Here is a 19212-nt window from a genome sequence, read left to right as displayed (position 1 = left end):
ATAAAATAACAAAATACCTACCCCCACGAAATGACCTTAATTTCAAGTGCGTTTCATCTGAAAATTCATATCATAGTTTGGGAAGGCTCCTCATCACCTTAAAGTGGAGATAAGCATGAAACTTTGGTTCAAATCCCACTTATTCTACTAACAAATTTCAGATATCACTAGTCGCCACAATGGACCTTTTACCCAATTGGTCTACTAAGCCTTGCGATTGTAAACTTGTTCATATTATTATTATCATTATTGTTATTATTATAATAAAGCTTATATGAATAAGTTTTTTAATTATGGAAGCGATCTTTCCCATTAGAAACTTGATGGAGAAATATAAAGATGTGAAAAAAGATCTACACATGATTTTTATTGATTTGGAGAAGACTTATGATGGTGTTTCAAGAGATGTCTTATGGAGAGTGTTAGAACAAAAGATGGTATTTATTAGGCACATACAAGTGGTGAAAGATATGTGTGAAAGAGCAACTATTATTGTGCACACAGTAAAGGGGACATAAAAGATTTCCCTATCTCAATTAGATTACACTAAGGTTCAGTTGTAAGCCCTTACCTTTTTGCATTAGTTTTAGATGAATTGATAAAATATATATATAAGAGAGTATTTATTGGTACATGATGTTTACAGATGACATAGTTCTGATAGATGAGACGCGAGAATGAGTCAATAGAAAACTAGAGTTTTGAAAAAGTACTCTAGATTCAAAAGGTTTTAAGTTAAGTAGAACAAAGACAGAATACATTCATTGCAAGTTCAGTGAAGGCCGAACTGGTGACAGGGAATAAGTTAATTTGGATGGAGTGGTACTGCTCCAAAGTAATCACTTTAACTATCTTGGCTCAATCTTTCAAGTAGATAGTAGATGTGAGGAGGATGTTAGTCATAGGATTAAAGCCGGATGGTTGAAGTGAAAAAGTTCCACAGGAGTTTTATGTGATCGCAAGATTTCCAATAAGTTGAAAGGAAATTTTACCGTACAGCCATACGACCGGCCATGTTATATAGTAGTGAGTGTTATGCATTGAAAGAGTCGTATGTGTCTAAGATAAGAGTTGCAGAGATGAAAATATTAAGTTAGATGAGTGGTCATACTATACTAGATAAAATCCGTAATGAGAGTATTAGAAAAAATGTAGGAGTGGTGCCAATTGAGGATAAGTTAAGAGAAAGGAGATTGAGGTAGTTTGGTCATGTGAAATGTAAACATACGGAGGCTCCAGTTAAACAAGTAGATCACATTAGATTAGAGGATGGAAAGAAAAAAAAGGGTAGACCTAATCTGACTTGGATGATAGTAGTATAACATGATCTAGAAGCATTATACATTTCCTATAATTTATCCCAAAATCGTTTAGAATGGAGAAGGAGAATCCATATAACTGATCCTAAATTTTTCGGATAAAAATTTAGTTTAGTTGAGTTGAGTATTATTATTATTATTATTATTATTATTATTATTATTATTAGTCAATAATTTAATGAAGAGAGGGTTTAGAGGGGAACTAGGATGAACCATCTATAAGCCTAACCCCATCTAGACATGCCCCATTAGTCACTTCTAACGATGCTACTAATGGTTCTTAACTCCTTTGCAAATTGCACTTATAGTCAATTCGCTTAAATATCCAATTTTATTTCAACATTGCTGCATGATCTACATGTAATTGTACCATTCGGTTAATAATAATAATAATAATAATAATAATAATAATAATAATATAAAGAATTATTTTTAATAATTTAATTTATTTTTTTATTTTTTTAATACAATTAACTCTGATTAAAATTAAACTCAAAATTTTATTGTCTTAAGATAATTTCAATACCACTAAATTAAAACTCATTAATTTCTATTTTTTTAGTCAAAAGTATAGTCACTGAATTATTGCAAAAAAGCAAGCGTGGACGAAGGAATAGATATAGGAGGTCAATATTTAAATATTAAAAAATTATCTATAAATGAATTTATAATAATTTTTTTAATATATAATAGTAAATGGTCGGAGAAGAATTTATTTTTAATTAGTAAATATCATGTAATTCTAAATGATGCATACATTTCCTTTGGATATAAAATTACACTAAGAATAAGTAATTTTATCATATGATTATTAAAATTATTATTCAAGAAATTTTGAGTCTAACTCATTATTAACAATGTCAACTTTATAATGATACTTTATTAAAAGGTTAAAGTGTTATAGAAAAACTAAATTTAAGTTTTAAAGTTTAAGTATGTGTTAAGATATAATAATTTATAATTATTATAGTAAATAATAATTAAAAAATTTGACTCTATAAAAATAAAATAAATAAATACAAATTTTTATTTCACAAAAAATTAGATTTTTTAGCCTTAATATTTAATTATTATCACAATTGATGACAAAATTAATTTATTTTAACTATTAAATTTAATAAATTATTATTCTCATATTTAGATAAAAATTTTTAGAATTAACAAAAAATTAATCACTAAAATTAAAATTTTTAATAATTTAAATATAAAAATTATTAAAACTTAAATTTTTTTTTTTAAAGAGCAACTTAACTTATATATATATATTTAAAAAAAAAAAAATTGGGTGAGGGGTGGAGTGGGGGTGCCTCCACGCCCCTCACCATGCGCTTGCGTCCGCCACTGGCGAAAAGGTAGCTGTAAATGCAAAAATGTTGTGGAAGCCCATCTAAAAATCGAATATCCTAAGTAAAAGCAGCTAAGTTGGAACAAAAAAAAAAATTAAAGCAAATCCCGTGTCAGGCACCCACAAAAATGTGAAAAACTGGCAGCTAAAGATTACGTGATAAAGAACTCCATCTCAGCTTCCTGTGTGGAAAATCGTTTTCTCATGTTTTTTTATTAGGAATGATAATAAATAGAGTAATTATAAAACTTGTACTACTTAAATTTGAATTTGATTAATATTATTAAAACTTGAAATCAATTCAAATTCGTCTAAAATTTATTCTCAATTATTCAAATTTATCCCAAATTTAATTATTATTATCTAAAAAAATTATAAACTCATTTAATTTTATATATTTTAATTAATATTTTACAAAAAATATTTTTAATTAATAATTTATATTTTAAAAATTTAATAATTTCATAAAATATTTAAATTTTATTTTTTATAAATATTATTATAAAAAATATATATTTTATATTTAATTAAGTATTTATATAAACGATTTTGGATAACAGATACTCAACATGTAAAATCTGAATCCGATTCAAATTCATCATGGGTATTATTTTTTAAGCTCAAACTCATTCCAAACCTATTATAAAATACACAAACCCATTCTATTAGGGTTTGGTCGGATCGGATACCTACAAAAATCCGACTCATTATCATACCTATTTTTGACGCTTGACATAATCGAACCGCTTGATTAGAATAACTTTATCTAATTTGATTTAGTCTAATAATTAAAAATATATCACTTATTTATATATATAAAAGAATGGCAATAAATTAAATTTTTACAGGTATTCGATCCGATCGAATCTTAACAGGACTAGGAATGACAATGAGTCAAGTTTTTACCGATCCAACCAAATCCTAATAAAATGGGGTTGAGTATTATATAATTGAATTTGTGATGAATTCGAATTTGAAAAATAATATCCAAATGAGTTCAGATCAGGTTTAGGTTTTACATATTAAATATTCGTTATTTGAATTCGTTTACATAAATACTTAATTAAATATAAAATATATATTTTTTATAATAATATTTATAAATTTTTATAGATTTTATTTTATATAAAATAAAATTTAAATACTTTATAAAATTATTAGATTTTTAAAATATAAATTATAATCAAAATAATTTTTTATGTAAAATATTAATTAAAATAAATAAAATTAAAAAAATTTAAATTTTTTAAATAAAATTAATAATTAAATTTGAGATAAATTTAAATTTTAATAATATTAATTAAATTTAGATTCAGATATGAGCACTTTTGCAAATACCTTACGCAATAATTCTGAGTTTTGGGCAGTTTAAACAATGGGGCAATAAAAGGTGGAAATTATGGAAAATTCTTATTCCCTGCACACCTCGTCTATAAACTGATAGTTGATAGAGTTGGGTTCTCTTTCATAAATAACTACCAACCCTTGCAATTACATACTAGTAGACGCAAGCCAGATGGGTTTGCAGATCTAACACGTCTCCATACACTATCAGAAACACATTTAATTGAAGATTCCTACACTATCTACCTACCATTTACGCTTCCTATACTATCTCCGTCTTTGATATTAAGCGCCTCCCATCTTCCACCACCACCTTCTTTCTTTCACTTCCAATAAATGAAAAAACTACTCTCTTCTTACCCTCAATTATTGCTCAAGAAATGAATATGGCAGGCACATCAAGATGACAAGATCATTGTCTTCTTTTCAGCTCTGCTTGGCTCATTGAAGTGAGAGAAATTCTGCTAACTTGCTGTTCTGGGTTTTCTCTGTTTATCTCTCTTCTTTCTCGATTTTCGGAGAATCTCACATCCCTGTATTCTTGCCGTACCCGTGAACGTGAACAAAGCGTCAGCATTTTTAATTCTCTTTGTGTAATTCAAAAGCTAGCTTAGCTATACCATTACCAGCTTTCAACTTATAAATTTCCATTGTCACTCTAAAAGAATATAGTTCGGTGTGTTTCTTGTGGTTTTGCGAAATGGGAAATTGTCAAGCTGCAGAGGCAGCGACCGTGGTGATTCAACACCCAGGAAACAAGATTGAAAGGATTTACTGGTCTGTTAGCGCTCATGAGATCATGAATTCTAATCCTGGCCACTATGTGGCTCTAGTCGTGACATCTCCAACGATGAGGACAGAAAATGGGTTGCCATTGAAGCAACTCAAGCTTCTTCGACCTGATGACACTCTGCTTATTGGGCAGGTTTATCGACTAATCAGTTTTGAAGGTAGCATCTGGAAAAAATTTTTTTGTTACTTCTCTTTGCAGTGCAAGCTGCAAATTTGGAACTTTTATTTAATTTCTTTTGTGCAGATGTGTTGAAAGAGTTTGCTTCGAAGAAGTGTGTTAAACTGGGAAAGCTACTGAAAGACAGAAGAGGGCTTGGAGATGCAACAGAAATGAAGAAGAAAGACTCTGGCGGGCTAAGTTTGAATCCAAATCCGAATCCGAACCCCATTTCTAAATCTGAGAACTGCAGCTCTGTTAAGGTAACATAACCTGAGCTCGAACCTCCTTCATCTCTTAGAAATTATAATTTGAGCAATGTTAATATCGATCATTTAAAAAAAATTACCTGGGTAGTTTAGCTTCTTGTTTTTCTGAATGCAATTTGGAGCAGCTCAGATTCCAAGAATGTTAGATTAGCAATTTAGCATAAGGTTCGGGTCCTTTCGACTCTTTACAGAGAAGAAGAGCAGGGTATCTGCATTTTATTTTTGTCACTTCAAGCCTGATAAAAGCATCTTTTTAAATTCAATATAGTATATTTGAAAAAAAAAATATTAATAAAAAATTATCACGGTGGTAGGGAGATGAGATATGGTGGGTAAAACTTCTAATAGGCTACCACTAAGCATGGTGGCTTAGCAGTAAGTCTTGGGAGTTGGAGGTGTCTAACCCGGTTTGACTTTTTGTACTGGTATTAATGTCATCAATATTGTCTCTGCTTGCTGTGAATAAGTAAATCGACTGCGGGTAGTCTGTTCTTGTGACTCTTTAGGGATTCACTATAACTCGGTTCGGTGGTAGGTCCCCTATGGGGGGTTAATCAGGGGTTAATGAAACCATTTAATTACGGATCTTGACTTAGACGGCAATGACTATCACACCCAGAAAATTTCTTTTTTTTACAATTCAAAACTAAAATAAAATAAAAACTAATAAGCTAAGGAGCGATGAAATAATTTTATCAATAAGAGTCTTATCAACAGGAATATGTATTGATATGGAATCGCTAAATTGTAATCTTAATTTAATTTTTCAATATATATTTCTTGATTATGGAATCTGCAATCTTAATTTAGTTTTTTGCTTTTTGATAATTAACTTAAACTGGTGGAATTTAGGATGGTTATTCGTCCTGGTGGAGGCATATATATGTCTATAACATCTTTAATATGATTGACTAATTTTCAATACCAAATCATCTTTAGCGGATCACTAATAACCTCTTAATGATATCTAATCATCTTCTTCTTTCTTCACCCACTTTACAGCAACTGGTTGTAAGAGCTTCCATGCCAAGTTACTTTGTCAAATAATTGCACACACATACCCATATGCAACCATTGGCTGCTTATGATGTCTTGTCATTATTTGTCCAATTCATAATTAGTACATTTTTATTCAATTTTTTTCCTGAGGTGTGAGTGGCCACTTAAATGGAAATGGAAAATTAATATGTCCAAATATAACTCCATGTTCACATTTTGAAGTCAATTAGGTTTACTCAAAGAGGTTTATTTTTATTCAGCCTTTATGTTGAGACACGAACATCGCTAGCTCAGCAAACAGGAATTGCTCAAATCTTTATATTTAATAATCTTCTCTTATATGAGAAAATGGAAAGTGCAGCTGGGTTATGTATCCATCCTCTTTATGTGGAGTTAAAATAATGAAATGCTAAAAGAGGACCTTTGCTTAAAGATAAAGAATGTAAATGAGTTGTATAAATATGAATTGTCATTATCTTAAGGTTGTGTGTCTGAATTTTTTTTTTCCCAATTTGCAGGTGGGGCAGGAGGTTCACCGACCGGGAAGCAATGGTGGCAGCACAAGCAGCAGCAGAGGAGCAGTGGGAAGGCATCATGGTGGTGGGGGGCAATGGAAGCCAGCCTTGCAGAGCATTTCAGAGATTGGAACTTGAGAAACACCACAAACAGTGCCTCTTATCGCACAGCAAGGCCAAGACCCTCCTTTCTTCCTCCGCTGTCATTCTCTTGTCCTGAATAAAAGCCAAAAAAAAAAAAACATGCCCATCCTTTCACTCTTTTCAACACTATCATATTCTGCTCTTTTACTTTTTAGAACATGCACATCATATTAGCTTCCACCAGACTTAGCTATATGTAACGCATTTGGGCATATAAAAGATAATTAACCCATTTGCTTAATTAAATGTAATTAATTAATATAATAACCACTTGCTTTGCCTAGCTATCTACCTCCACTTGCATAAATAATGGAGAGTTTTGTGACCTTCAAATTGATTATGTGGTGGTCTATTGAATGCTTGCAATTCATTGCATTTGCTTCTGCTGCTGCAAGAGAATTTATTCACTATATGATGTTGCCGTGAGTTTCAAGATACTAGTCATATTGTTACGTAAGCCTGTAAAACAGAAAAAAAGTGAGGTGGTTGGCCTTTCAAACAGTAATTCTAGTACTCAAGTTAGAAAATGAAAGTTTAAAAGTAAAAGAATAAGAAAATAATTTAATATTGATTTCGATAGTGTATGCTTACTTAATTCTTTCGGATAAATTTCAAGAGTTGTTTCTAAATTTTAGAAATTATAACAAAGTCGCCTCTGAATTTAAAAATATAATATAAAATTCTCTAAACTTTTAAATTTTGTATAATAATTTTAATCATTAATGGCCAATTTATACAATGCAAAGTAGCGGTAACATAGATAATTATTTTTTTTTATATAATAGTGATAAAATTAGTTATAATTTTTTTTTATAGATTAATCATTAAAAGAATATTAGTCATACAGGATAATGAAGCATTAGATGTATAACAATTGATTAAAGAGATTTCACATTATTATGTTACTTATAAATCGACTATTGGGAGTTAAAAGAATTTTATTGTGTAAAATTTCAAAGTTTAAAGATTTTATATTAAATTTTTAAGTTTAAGGATGGTTTTGTTACAACCCATAAAATTTAGGGACAACTATCGAAATTTATCCAAATTCCTCTCATCTTCTAGTATTTATAGGTCTTTTTAAGGAAAATAGTTATTATCTTAATCTCGGAAATTAGGCTGACATCCAATATTGTCCCTTGAAAATCCAGCTTTATTCATGATTGGTGTTATTATTGCTTGGTATGGGTTTTGCACAGCTTGTTAGGCGAGCGATAACATTGCTTCTTCGTTTGGCTCGTTACTTTCTGGTATAGGTTTAAATTATACTATCTTTTGCTTGGCTTGCAGCAGCTTGATTAAGCAACATTTTACTCGGTTTTGACTTTCTGGATGGACATTTGACACTTTGACTATCACGTTGGATATTTAGTTATAAGTACTGATTTTTTGACTGAGTATTTGAAGAATAATATCACTACATTTTCACTCGATATAATATATATAATTGATTTAAAATAAGACTCGAATTCAAGACTTTGCAATTTTAAGAACAACTCTTAAAGCTCATTGGTAAAAATGTAAGAATTTTAAATGCATAAGGTATGCTTTCATTAAATGAAAGGGGTTTTACAAATTAATGGTGTTTGCTATGGTGAGCAAGGTGGGTCTTTCAAAAGGTGTTTGCTATGGGGTTTACAAAAGGTGTCCATTTTTAACAGCCAAACAAAACTTCTTCTATCATCTCATATTATGGAGGACAAAATGGATAAATTTACAAACAAGACGAAAGGATGAAAAAGGAAAGAGAGACAAAATGGGCAAATAAAGCACCAACAAATATCAATCAGCGAAATATTCAATTTAATCTCTGTATTTATTTAAAAATTTAATTTAATTTATTTTTAAATTTTTATTAAATTTAGTTTAAAAGTTTTAATTTAAATTAAATTTAACTAAAATCTTAAAATTTATGAATTAAATTTTTTAATTTTTTGATTTAAATAAAAAAATAAGAAATTTAATTTTTTTATTTTGGGATTAAATTTTTTATTTCTTGGTTTAAGACTAAAAATAAAGAAGTTTAATTTCATAATTTTTGGGCTAAATTGAATTTAAATTAAAATTTATAAATTAAATTGAACAAATTAAAAATGAGCTAAATTAAATTTTTTAAATGAAAAAAATGGAGTTTTTCTTTTGAAGTTGCGCCTCAATCTGCATTCACATTTATTTGTGATCAAAGGTCAAGGCTTGTTTGCTAAGGAGGCTTTAAAATATATATATATATATATTTATATATTTATTAATAGATAACTCAACAAAATATATTTATCAATGGGAGTCTAATTTCATAAAAAGCTAATTTAAAAGAAGAAAATTTACTCAAATTTCATGTTTAACTCAAATAACTTATTTTAAATCAACGTGGGGTAATATTTTTCTAATTTTAATATTTTTCTATGTTAGTAACTGTAGTTTTTTAAGGATATTTTTCATTTTTTTTAATAAAAATAGCATCACATTTATTATTAAATTAAGGTACCAATTTCTGGATAAAAGGTGTTAAAATAAGCAAAAAAATTATTTTAAATATTATTATAAAAAAATTTTTAAAAAATAATTTTATTATTTTAATATTTTTAACTAATATATTTAAAAAAAATATCTTTCTTAACGACAGTTTAAACAACAATATTAAACAAGTTCTATGTGTTTGAGTTACCCAATCTCTCTTCGTGTTTTAAATTTTCCTCAACCAAAAAAAAAAAAAAAAAAAGCTAAACAGTAAATTACAATTTAGTCTCAGGATATTACTATTACTAATAAGTGGATTCTAATAATTTTAGAAACTCATTAAGTTTTTATTCCATTAAAACACTTTTAATTTATTTTTGAAAAATAAATGGCTGAAAATGTTAATAATGACAAAATTCAATGATTAAATAGCCATTTATTTAAAATTTGACTAATAAAATATAACAGAATATACTTAGAAAATAAATTAAAGGTAAAATGTCTGATGTAATCAAAACTTAGAGACTTTTTAATGGGTTTTTTTAAAATATAAAAATTAAACTAAATCATAAATCACCAAAAAAAAAAAAGGGGCGCATAAAAATCTATTAAATCGGCCCATCAAGACTCCAAGACTGTTCTTATTATCATCTGTAGCACGCATTTGGATTGAGAAATTTGAATGGGCATCAGAGCGAAGCCCAATCTCTCGACGGCTAAGCGCTTCTTAGCCCAAGGAAAGCATTTGCGCCCAGTAAATTCTATTTTTCTATTTTCAACTCGCGCCTTTTCTCTCTCTCACCAAATCCGCACAGCAATGGCTTCTTTCAAAACCTGTCGGAACTCCATTTTCCTTCGCCGGATTCTCTTTCTCACGTTTTCAATTTTTTGCTCTGTTGTCTCTGCACATGAACGCTCTTTAGGTACTTTCTTCGTCTTTCTCTTGTTTCTTTGTCCCCCCACCCCCCCCCCCCCCTGATTTTCTATTTTATTGAATTCGCCATGAATTTTTGTATCTAGGGTTTTATTTGCTACTTAGTAATTGAAAGCATTATTTGGTGAAATTGGAATACGGGATTTGTTTTCTTCTTGTGGTTTTTGTTTGGATGACTAGAAAGCTCAATATTATTGACGGAAAAAAGTTTCCATCACTAATTATATAGGTGGAATTGTTCCAAGTTTTCTTCCCCCGATATTGCTTTTAATGATAACTTGACATGCAATAAATTATCTGTAGAACGGTTAAACGTTTTTGCTCACTGACTGGTGATTTGCATCTATGTTCTTGGTTTTGTAGTGGTTGGTGGGTCTAGTAAGTTGCTGCTATCTCCTAGCTTGCAAGTGGTTAAGTCACCGGGTTCTAAACCCGGCACTTCAGTGCTTTGTGAAAGAGTTCATATCCATGGACTTTCTAGGCTAAAAAGCTTGAAAAAGTTTTCCCATTCATTAAAGGTGACAGTTTCACATTCAAGTTCAAGCGGTCGCAAGCCAAATGTTGAGGTTTGTTTCCATAGGTAAGCTGTTCTGAAAAAAAGTGGCCATGGTTACTCATTTTGACTTTTATTCTGCTTGTTGCTTTGAGGGATATGCATCCTTTGCAGAAATGCTTCTCTTGGGATAGGGATGTGCCCGCAAGGCAAGTGGGAGAAGGTTGATAAGGGTTCATGGGTTCGAGCCATGTCACCTTTTGACCACAAACTATTAGATATAAGGATGGCTAGTTCATCCTTGGAAACCCTTGAACTTTCCATTGAAGAAGGTAATTTTCTTATTTTATCTTTTGTTTTTTAGAATAATATGTGAAGTTAGTAACTTGTCATTTATGCTATTCGTTTGTTTGGCAGAATTCTTGGTGTATCGTGTGGTTTTCTTAATCTTGGGCATTGTTATGTTGAGCGTGGCATCCTCTTTGAGCAAGTCATTGGCTTTTTACTACAGCAGTGCCATGGCAATTGGGATCATCCTTGTAATATTGGTGGTTCTTTTTCAGGTGATCTAGTTTTCCAAACCTCTGTTGTTGGAAATGTGGATTATGTTTATGTCTTTTTGTTATCTATGCTGTCAGTATTTTCATTAAACTTTTTGAATGTGGAAATAAATGCTTAGGCTACAGTTTTTAGCATCTAATACTGATTTGGGCCAGTTCAGTTGGCTTATTTTCTGTCCTCTTGTTGTTGTTGTTGAATGTTGAGTACCACGGACAGAATTTGCAGTTGAAATTATGTTGCTTTACCTCAATCAATATGAACAATGCTTTCTAATTGGTTGATTTTAGATGAATACTTTTTTTTTTCTTATTATGTTTTCCCTTGATATCTTTGGTTTGCAAGAAAAAGCCTCTCTGCAAAGCAGGAATAAGGCTGCTGCATACCTCTACTCTCCCTAGAGCCCACAAGTGTGGGATGCTTCGTGCATTTGGTCAATTCTTCTTTTTTCTTTTTTATTATCTTTGGTTTAAATGGTGGCTCAATAATGGAAATATGATTTGGATGTTTGATTCTTGAGTCCAATTGGACTTCTCATTTATTTTGAATTGTTTTTTTCTAATTTCTGTTACCACACTCTTATAAGCATTGATATAAGGCAATTGAAAAAGACTCTGGGTTGTTGACAGGGGATGAAGCTGCTTCCAACTGGTCGAAAGAACTCGCTTGCAATTTTTATATACTCATCTCTTGTATGTATTATTCTTCTCATCTCACGTTTACTTTTGTGGTTTTTATTGACCAACAGTTTCATGCTCATCCTATCTTCATTTTGTTAAAGGTTGGCATGGGATCCTTTCTTCTTCGCTACTTGCCAGGACTATTTCATTCAGTACTTGTGGAGATAGGAATCAGCGAAGACATGTATTATCCTGTATGTAAGTTATATATATTATGATAATTGTACTTGTAACTTTGTTCTGAAGAAGTGTGTGTATATATATATATATATATATATATATATATATAAAAGAGAGAGAGAGAGAGAGAGAGAGAGAGAGAGCCGAAGCAGAGGCAAAAAAAACTCCATGAATCAATTTATCAAAGGCCAAAAAACTCAAATCTCTACACAGAAGGGAAAAAAATACAATTTAAAATTTTCCTTTCCTTACATATTTTCTCTATAATAAAACAGAAAAAAGCAATAAACCTAAACTCATATGATGAAAATCAAGACCCATAGCCACAATCGACACTGGTGGAGCTTCCACAGCGAAACACTTCCAGGTCATACACTTGCATAGTGAAACCCATAGACAAAACCAGCAACAGCTGCAGATGTTGAGATTCCACGGCGAAACACTTCGAAGTCAATTCTGCTTCCACAGTGAAACTAAACTCAACTAAGCGTTTATCCCAAAAATTTGGGGTTGGCTATATGTATTCGCTTTCTCCACTCTAAACGATTTTGGGTTAAATCCTCATAAATGTGTAATGCTTCTAGGTCATATTGTATTACTCTCCTCCAAGTCAATTTAGGTCTAAAGGTCACTTCACTAAAATCTAACACACTCCTTTCACTAGAGGCCAGCAACAGCTCCTAAATCAAAAGCTTTATCAGTGCTCAGTGGAGAGGAGCACAAAGAATTTGTACAAAAAAGAAGAAGAAGAAGAACCAGAAGAGATAGGAACCATAGCAGAAATAGCAAAGAAAAAAAATGAGATGTCAAAGGGAAGAGGAAGAACAGAAGAACAAGGAGTGGGCAAGCGGCAATAGAGAGGTAGGATGTTGGTTTCGTTTGCGAGGAGAAAAAAAAAAGGTTAGACCTTAGGCATTTCTATATATGTATTATATATATAGGGTTGTATAAAATGATCTAGTTCATTTTAGGTTCGGTTTGGTTTTTCAGTTTTTGATGAAAATAATCAAAATGAACTGAATTTCTATCACCATACTAACCAAAACGAACCATTTCAACTGGAAAACCGACGTTTTTTTTTTGTTAAAACTGAATTCTGTTCAACCCCAATACTAACCAAAATGAACCATTTCAACTGGAGAAACGACGTTTTTTTTTTGGGTTAAAACTGAATTATGCTCAGCCCTCTCTCTCTCTCTCTCTCTCTCTCTCTCTCTCTCTCTCTGCGTGTGTGTGTGTGTGTGTGTGTGTGTGTGTGTGGGCATTTTTTTTTTTTTTTGTTAAAATTGAATTCTGCTCAGCCCTCTGTGTGTGTGTGTGTGTGTGTGTGTGTGTGTGTGTTTGGTTAAAACTGAATTCTGCTCAGCCACAATACTAACCAAAACGAACCATTTCAATTGGAAAACTGACCTTTTTTTTTTTTTCGTTAAAACTGAATTCTGCTCAGCCCTCTGTGTGTGTGTGTGTGTGTGGCTTTTTTTTTTTGTTAGAACTGAATTCTGCTCAGCAACTCCGCCTAAGTAGTTTGCGCTTAGCCGGTCCCAAGCCCGGATAAAGGAGGAGGGTTGCGGTAGGTGACAACCAGCGTAAAAATTTCGTCACACCCTATGATATGGATTCAAAAGATATAAACGTTGGGGCGTCCTCTACTAACGACGCGCTACATCGGAGCCCGGGTGTAGTGATAAATATGCAAGGGTGTAGGGCGTTCACCGAAAGCGACGCTCCATGCCGGCGCCCGGGTGTGGTGTTAAGTGAGCAAGGGTTCCCACATCATGGACGGGTGTGGGTAAAGAAGTTAGTCCATAGGACAGATAGTAGAACAAATAGTAGAACAGAACACAAGATAGACATAGAAAACAATAGAAGATATCATAGAAGGAGACCAATTAGGAAGGAGCAGGATAGGAGGAGGATCAGGGTTGGTACTTGGAATGTTGGATCACTTACAGAAAAATTAATGGAGCTTGTGGATACCTTGAAAAGGAGAAGGGTGAATATTGCTTGCATTCAGGAGACTAAATGGGTAGGAGAGAAAAGTAAGGAAGTGGGTAATTCAGGGTACAAATTGTGGTTTACCGGAAAGGAGAGAAACAAGAACGGAGTGGGTATAATCATAGACAGAACATTGAAAGACGCAGTAGTAGCTGTGAAAAGAGTAAGAGATAGAATTATACTAGTAAAGCTAGTACTAAAAGGAGAAACAATAAATATAGTTAGTGCTTATGCCCCACAAATAGGACTAGACAGTGAGAGTAAACAAAGGTTTTGGGAAGATATGGATGATTTAATGCAAAGCATACCGAATGAAGAGAATGTTTTCATTGGTGGAGATTTGAATGGACATGTTGGAAGTGATAGACAAGGTTATGAGAATGTTCATGGAGGTTTTGGTTTTGGCAGTCGAAATGAGGAGGGAAAAAGCATCCTGGATTTTGCTATGGCATATGACCTAATACTAGCAAATACCTACTTTATAAAAATAGAGTCACATTTAGTGACTTTCAAAAGTGGGCAACATAGAAGCCAAATCGACTTTCTCTTAACCAGGAAGACAAATAGAGCTCTATGCAAGGATTACAAGGTCATTCCAGGAGAGGCTTTTAACAAGTCAACATAGGTTGGTGGTCTTGGATGTCAAGTTTAGGAACAATTCAAGTAAGGTCAGAAGAAATAGTGTAGCTCGAACAAAGTGGTGGGAGTTCAAAGGAGAAAAGCAAGTGAAGTTCAAAAATGAGCTTCTCGAGTCCGAAGTATGGAAGCTAGATATGGAGGCCAATGATATGTGGATACAGATGGCATCAAAGATTAGAGAAGTAGCTAGAAAAGTACTTGGAGAGTCTAAAGGACATGGACCATCCTCAAAAGAGAGATGGTGGTGGAATGAGGAAGTACAAAAGGCAGTGAAGAGAAAAAGGGAATGGTATAAGAAATTATCTAAATGTGATAATAATGAGGCATATGAACAATACAAGATAGCAAAGAAAGAGGCAAAAAAGGCAGTTAGTCAAGCAAGAGCACAGGCCTTTGAAAAGTTATATGAGAAACTTGAAACTAAAGAAGGGGAGAAAGATATTTATAGATTAGCAAGGAGTAGAGAAAGGAAATGTCAAGATCTCAATCAAGTTAGGTGCATTAAGGATAAAGAAGGAAAAGTGTTGGTGAAAGATGAGGACATTAAACAAAGATGGAGAAATCATTTTAATGATCTCTTTAATAATAGTCAAAATGGAAATAACGTGAATATAGATTATAGAACAATAGAAAAGAATGTAAATTATACTAGAAGGATTAGATCTTTAGAAGTAAAAGAAGCACTTAAGAGAATGAAAGTGGGTAAAGCCTGTGGACCTGATGAAATACCAATTGAAGTGTGGAAGTATTTGGGAGATATGGGAGTGGCATGGTTAACTAAATTATTTAATAAGATTCTAAACTCAAAGAAAATGCCTGATTAATGGAGGAAGAGTATTTTAGTACCTATTTTTAAAAATAAGGGAGACGTACAAAGTTGCTCAAACTATCGGGGAATTAAACTCATGAGCCATACTATGAAGTTGTGGGAGAGAGTTGTGGAGCATCGACTACGTCATGATACTTCTATCTCTCTCAATCAATTTGGTTTCATGCCCGGTCGTTCAACTATGGAAGCGATCTTTCTCATTAGAAGCTTGATGGAGAAATATAGAGATGTGAAGAAAGATCTACACATGGTTTTTATTGATTTGGAGAAGGCTTATGATAGTGTTCCAAGAGAAGTCTTATGGGATGTGTTAGAACAAAAGAGGGTATCTATTAGGTACGTACAAGTATTGAAAGATATGTATGAAGGAGCAACTACTATTGTGCACACAGTGGGAGGGGACACAAGAGATTTTCCGATCTCAATTGGATTACACCAAGGATCAGTCATAAGCCCTTACCTTTTTACATTAGTTTTAGATGAACTGACGAAACATATACAAGAGAGTATTCCTTGGTGCATGATGTTTGCGGATGATATTGTTCTGATAGATGAGACACGAGAAGGAATCAATAGGAAGCTAGAACTTTGGAGAAGTACTCTAGAGTCAAAGGGTTTTAAGTTAAGTAGAACGAAGACAGAATACATGCATTGCAAGTTCAGTGAAGGCCAAACTGGTGATAGGGAAGGAGTTAGTTTGAATGGAGTGGTACTGTCCCAAAGTAATCACTTTAAATATCTAGGCTCAGTCCTTCAAGTAGATGGGGGATGTGAGGAGTATGTTAGTCATAGGATTAAAGCCGGATGGTTGAAATGGAGACGTGCCACGGGAGTTTTATGTGATCGTAAGATTCTCAATAAATTAAAAGGAAAATTTTACCGTACAGCCATACGACCGGCTATGTTATATGGTAGTGAGTGTTGGGCACTGAAAGAGTCGTATGCATCTAAGATAAGAGTTGCAGAGATGAGAATGTTAAGGTGGATGAGTGGCCATACTAGACTAGATAAAGTCCGTAATGAAAGTATTAGAGAAAAGGTAGGAGCGGTGCCAATTGAAGATAAGTTGAGAGAAGGGAAATTAAGATGGTTTGGTCATGTGAAGCGTAGACATACGGAGGCTCCAGTTAGACAAGTAGAGCACATTAGGTTAGAGGATAGAAAGAAAAAAAGGGGTAGACCTAAATTGACTTGGAGGAGAGTAGTACAACATGACTTAGAAGCATTACACATTTCTGAGGATTTAACCCAAAATCGTTTAGAGTGGAAAAAGCGAATCCATATAGCCGACCCCAAATTTTTTGGGATAAAGGCTTAGTTGAGTTGAGTTGAGTTGAGTTGAATTCTGCTCAGCCCTGTGTGTGTGTGTGAGCGTGTTTTTTTTTTTTTATTATTAAAACTGAATTCTGCTCAGCCCTCTGTGTGCGTGTGTGTGTGTGTGTGTGTGTGTGGAATTTTCTCATTGAATGTGAGTCATGACAGATGAAAAGATGTGTAGTTTTGGGTGCCATGAGTGGTTTGTCAACAAGGAATCAATAATGTGAGTCATATGACAATGAAAAGATGGGTAGTTTTGGGTGCCATGTGTAGTTTGTCAACCAGGAATCAATCAGTTTTATGTATTTTACAAAGTTGCTGCTGTAAACTTAGTATTCATAGTCTGTTGTGTAAGACAGTTATACTGAAAAATCAGCTTTTCTTTCATGGATTCAAAATGGTGATGGTTTAGACCTTTTACAGGTTAATCATCTGAATCATGCATCTTATGCCAATTTCAGAAGTCCGATGAATGACCATGTTTTTGAAGTCAGAACTAACATATATTTTTGAAAGGCTCATGAAACAATCAATTATAAAAATAATAATTAGATTGATGATTTTTAATTCCCCAGACTAACACCTTCATTATTTTTGAGGTTTGAGAATTATTTGTTGGCCTAGTGGTTCAATGTTAGAAGAGGAATCGAACTGCTATTTTAACGCTCGTATAGATCATAAAAGTATAAGCTCATAAAGTCCTTATTCTTTATGCTGCAGTTGACCATTTTTCTGCTGGCTTTTTTTGTTCTGGCTGGAGCATGGATGGGTTTCTGGGCTGTCCGTAAGCTTGTCCTAACAGAAGAGGGTTCAGTTGATATGAGTACCTCTGTATTTGTTGCTTGGTCTATCCGGATTTTGGCTGTCATCATGATTCTTCAGGTAGATTTACTTCCTTCAATCTTAAAACTTTTCAAGTTTTGTATATTAAGAGATTATTCTGTTCTTCGTAATTACATTTATGATATCACTGTTTCACGTTTTGCAACAAATTTCATCATGAATATGCTGTTTCTAGAGTTCTTTGGATCCCCTGCTGGCTGTGGAAGCATTAGTATCTGGAATAGTGGTCTCATCAATATTAAGGAGAATTTTCAGATTAAGATTTTTGCGTCGACTGTACAAGTAAGTCTGCCTTTATGATCCTTGGTCTTCTTCATTCTCTACTGGCAACAAGATAAATTTACTTGTATTTTATATTTTTATTGGATAAGAAGCTAATATATTTGTTAGTATGTGGCCTTTGCAATTGTTTTTGAGCTGAAATACCCAGCCCAACAATAAAGAACTATTAGACCTTGAGTTCTTTCCTCTACCATTATGAAAGGATTCATTCATTCTTTCTTTTCCTGGCAATTGTGAACTTAATTTTGATCTGTCTAAAACTCTATAATGCACCCAGTTTTTGAGCTAAATTCATTGCCTTTAGATTGCAAATTCCATCACATTTGTGGAATAAACTTGCAGGAAGTTGTTCAAATTCATCAAAAACATCCAGATTGGATCCCATGTTCCTGATTTATCACCATTTGGAAATTCCCATGATGAATATGTGTTGAAGACACCTGAGGACTGGCGTCAGGCCAAACGATTCAACTTGGCTTCATGCAGTTCACCGATGCAAGGTTTGCCTGATGTCTGATCTTTTTACATAAATAATGCTGAATTAGGACTACCATTTTTTCACTAGTTATGCTCTGTTATATGATTACATCTACCATCTGTCAATCCTTCAGGTGTTAGCAAAACATCACGTCATCAACTCTCAGATTCAGATATTTATCCTTCAACCTTCCATCGTACTCCTGAAAGGAGAAGATTCTCAAAAGATTCGTGGGGAAATTTCACTAGAGACTCCACGCGAAAAGCTGTCAAAGAACTTGTTGCCTCTCCTGATTTCAGCAAATGGGTTGCTGCAAATGCAGAAAGAATCACTGTAACTCCAAGCTCCGGTAGTACTTCTAGTCAGCCACGTCCCAAGTGGCATCTTTGGTAGCAGTTGCGAGCATGGCTAATGCCAAATCAGTAAGAAAACTCATGATGAGTACGAAAAATGTTGGTAGCACATGTTAGAATCACACTAATTTTTGTAGAATCATATTGTCAATTTACATGCACAGCACTGATTGTAAAATCATGTAATGAATTTGTATTGTATGCATAGGCTGTGAACATACCTGGCAAACAGACTGTTTAGATGATCTTTAGATCAGGAAATCCATTTCATTTCAAGCTTAGAGGCTTTA

The 19212-nt window shown here is 32.9% G+C and overlaps 2 protein-coding genes across 2 annotated transcripts; both read left to right on the top strand.

Moving 5' to 3' along the window:
- The first annotated feature begins 4137 nt into the window (after window positions 1-4137).
- LOC110666458 (uncharacterized) lies at window positions 4138-7171 on the top strand. The gene is made up of 3 exons (XM_021826947.2): window positions 4138-4958; window positions 5045-5220; window positions 6744-7171. The coding sequence occupies exons 1-3, from the start codon at window positions 4709-4711 to the stop codon at window positions 6876-6878; spliced, it is 561 nt and encodes a 186-aa protein (XP_021682639.2). The 5' UTR covers window positions 4138-4708; the 3' UTR covers window positions 6879-7171.
- Window positions 7172-10101: 2930 nt separating this feature from the next.
- LOC110666440 (uncharacterized) lies at window positions 10102-19212 on the top strand. Its single transcript, XM_058150227.1, has 10 exons — window positions 10102-10264; window positions 10639-10855; window positions 10943-11100; window positions 11186-11331; window positions 11956-12018; window positions 12108-12200; window positions 17687-17848; window positions 17985-18091; window positions 18434-18591; window positions 18703-19212. The coding sequence occupies exons 1-10, from the start codon at window positions 10159-10161 to the stop codon at window positions 18960-18962; spliced, it is 1470 nt and encodes a 489-aa protein (XP_058006210.1). The 5' UTR covers window positions 10102-10158; the 3' UTR covers window positions 18963-19212.

Source organism: Hevea brasiliensis, chromosome 7, assembly GCF_030052815.1.
Source record: "Hevea brasiliensis isolate MT/VB/25A 57/8 chromosome 7, ASM3005281v1, whole genome shotgun sequence".
Lineage (NCBI taxonomy): Eukaryota > Viridiplantae > Streptophyta > Magnoliopsida > Malpighiales > Euphorbiaceae > Hevea > Hevea brasiliensis.
The sequence above is the reverse complement of the archived record's forward strand: the minus strand, read 5'-3'. Positions and strand labels throughout refer to the sequence as shown.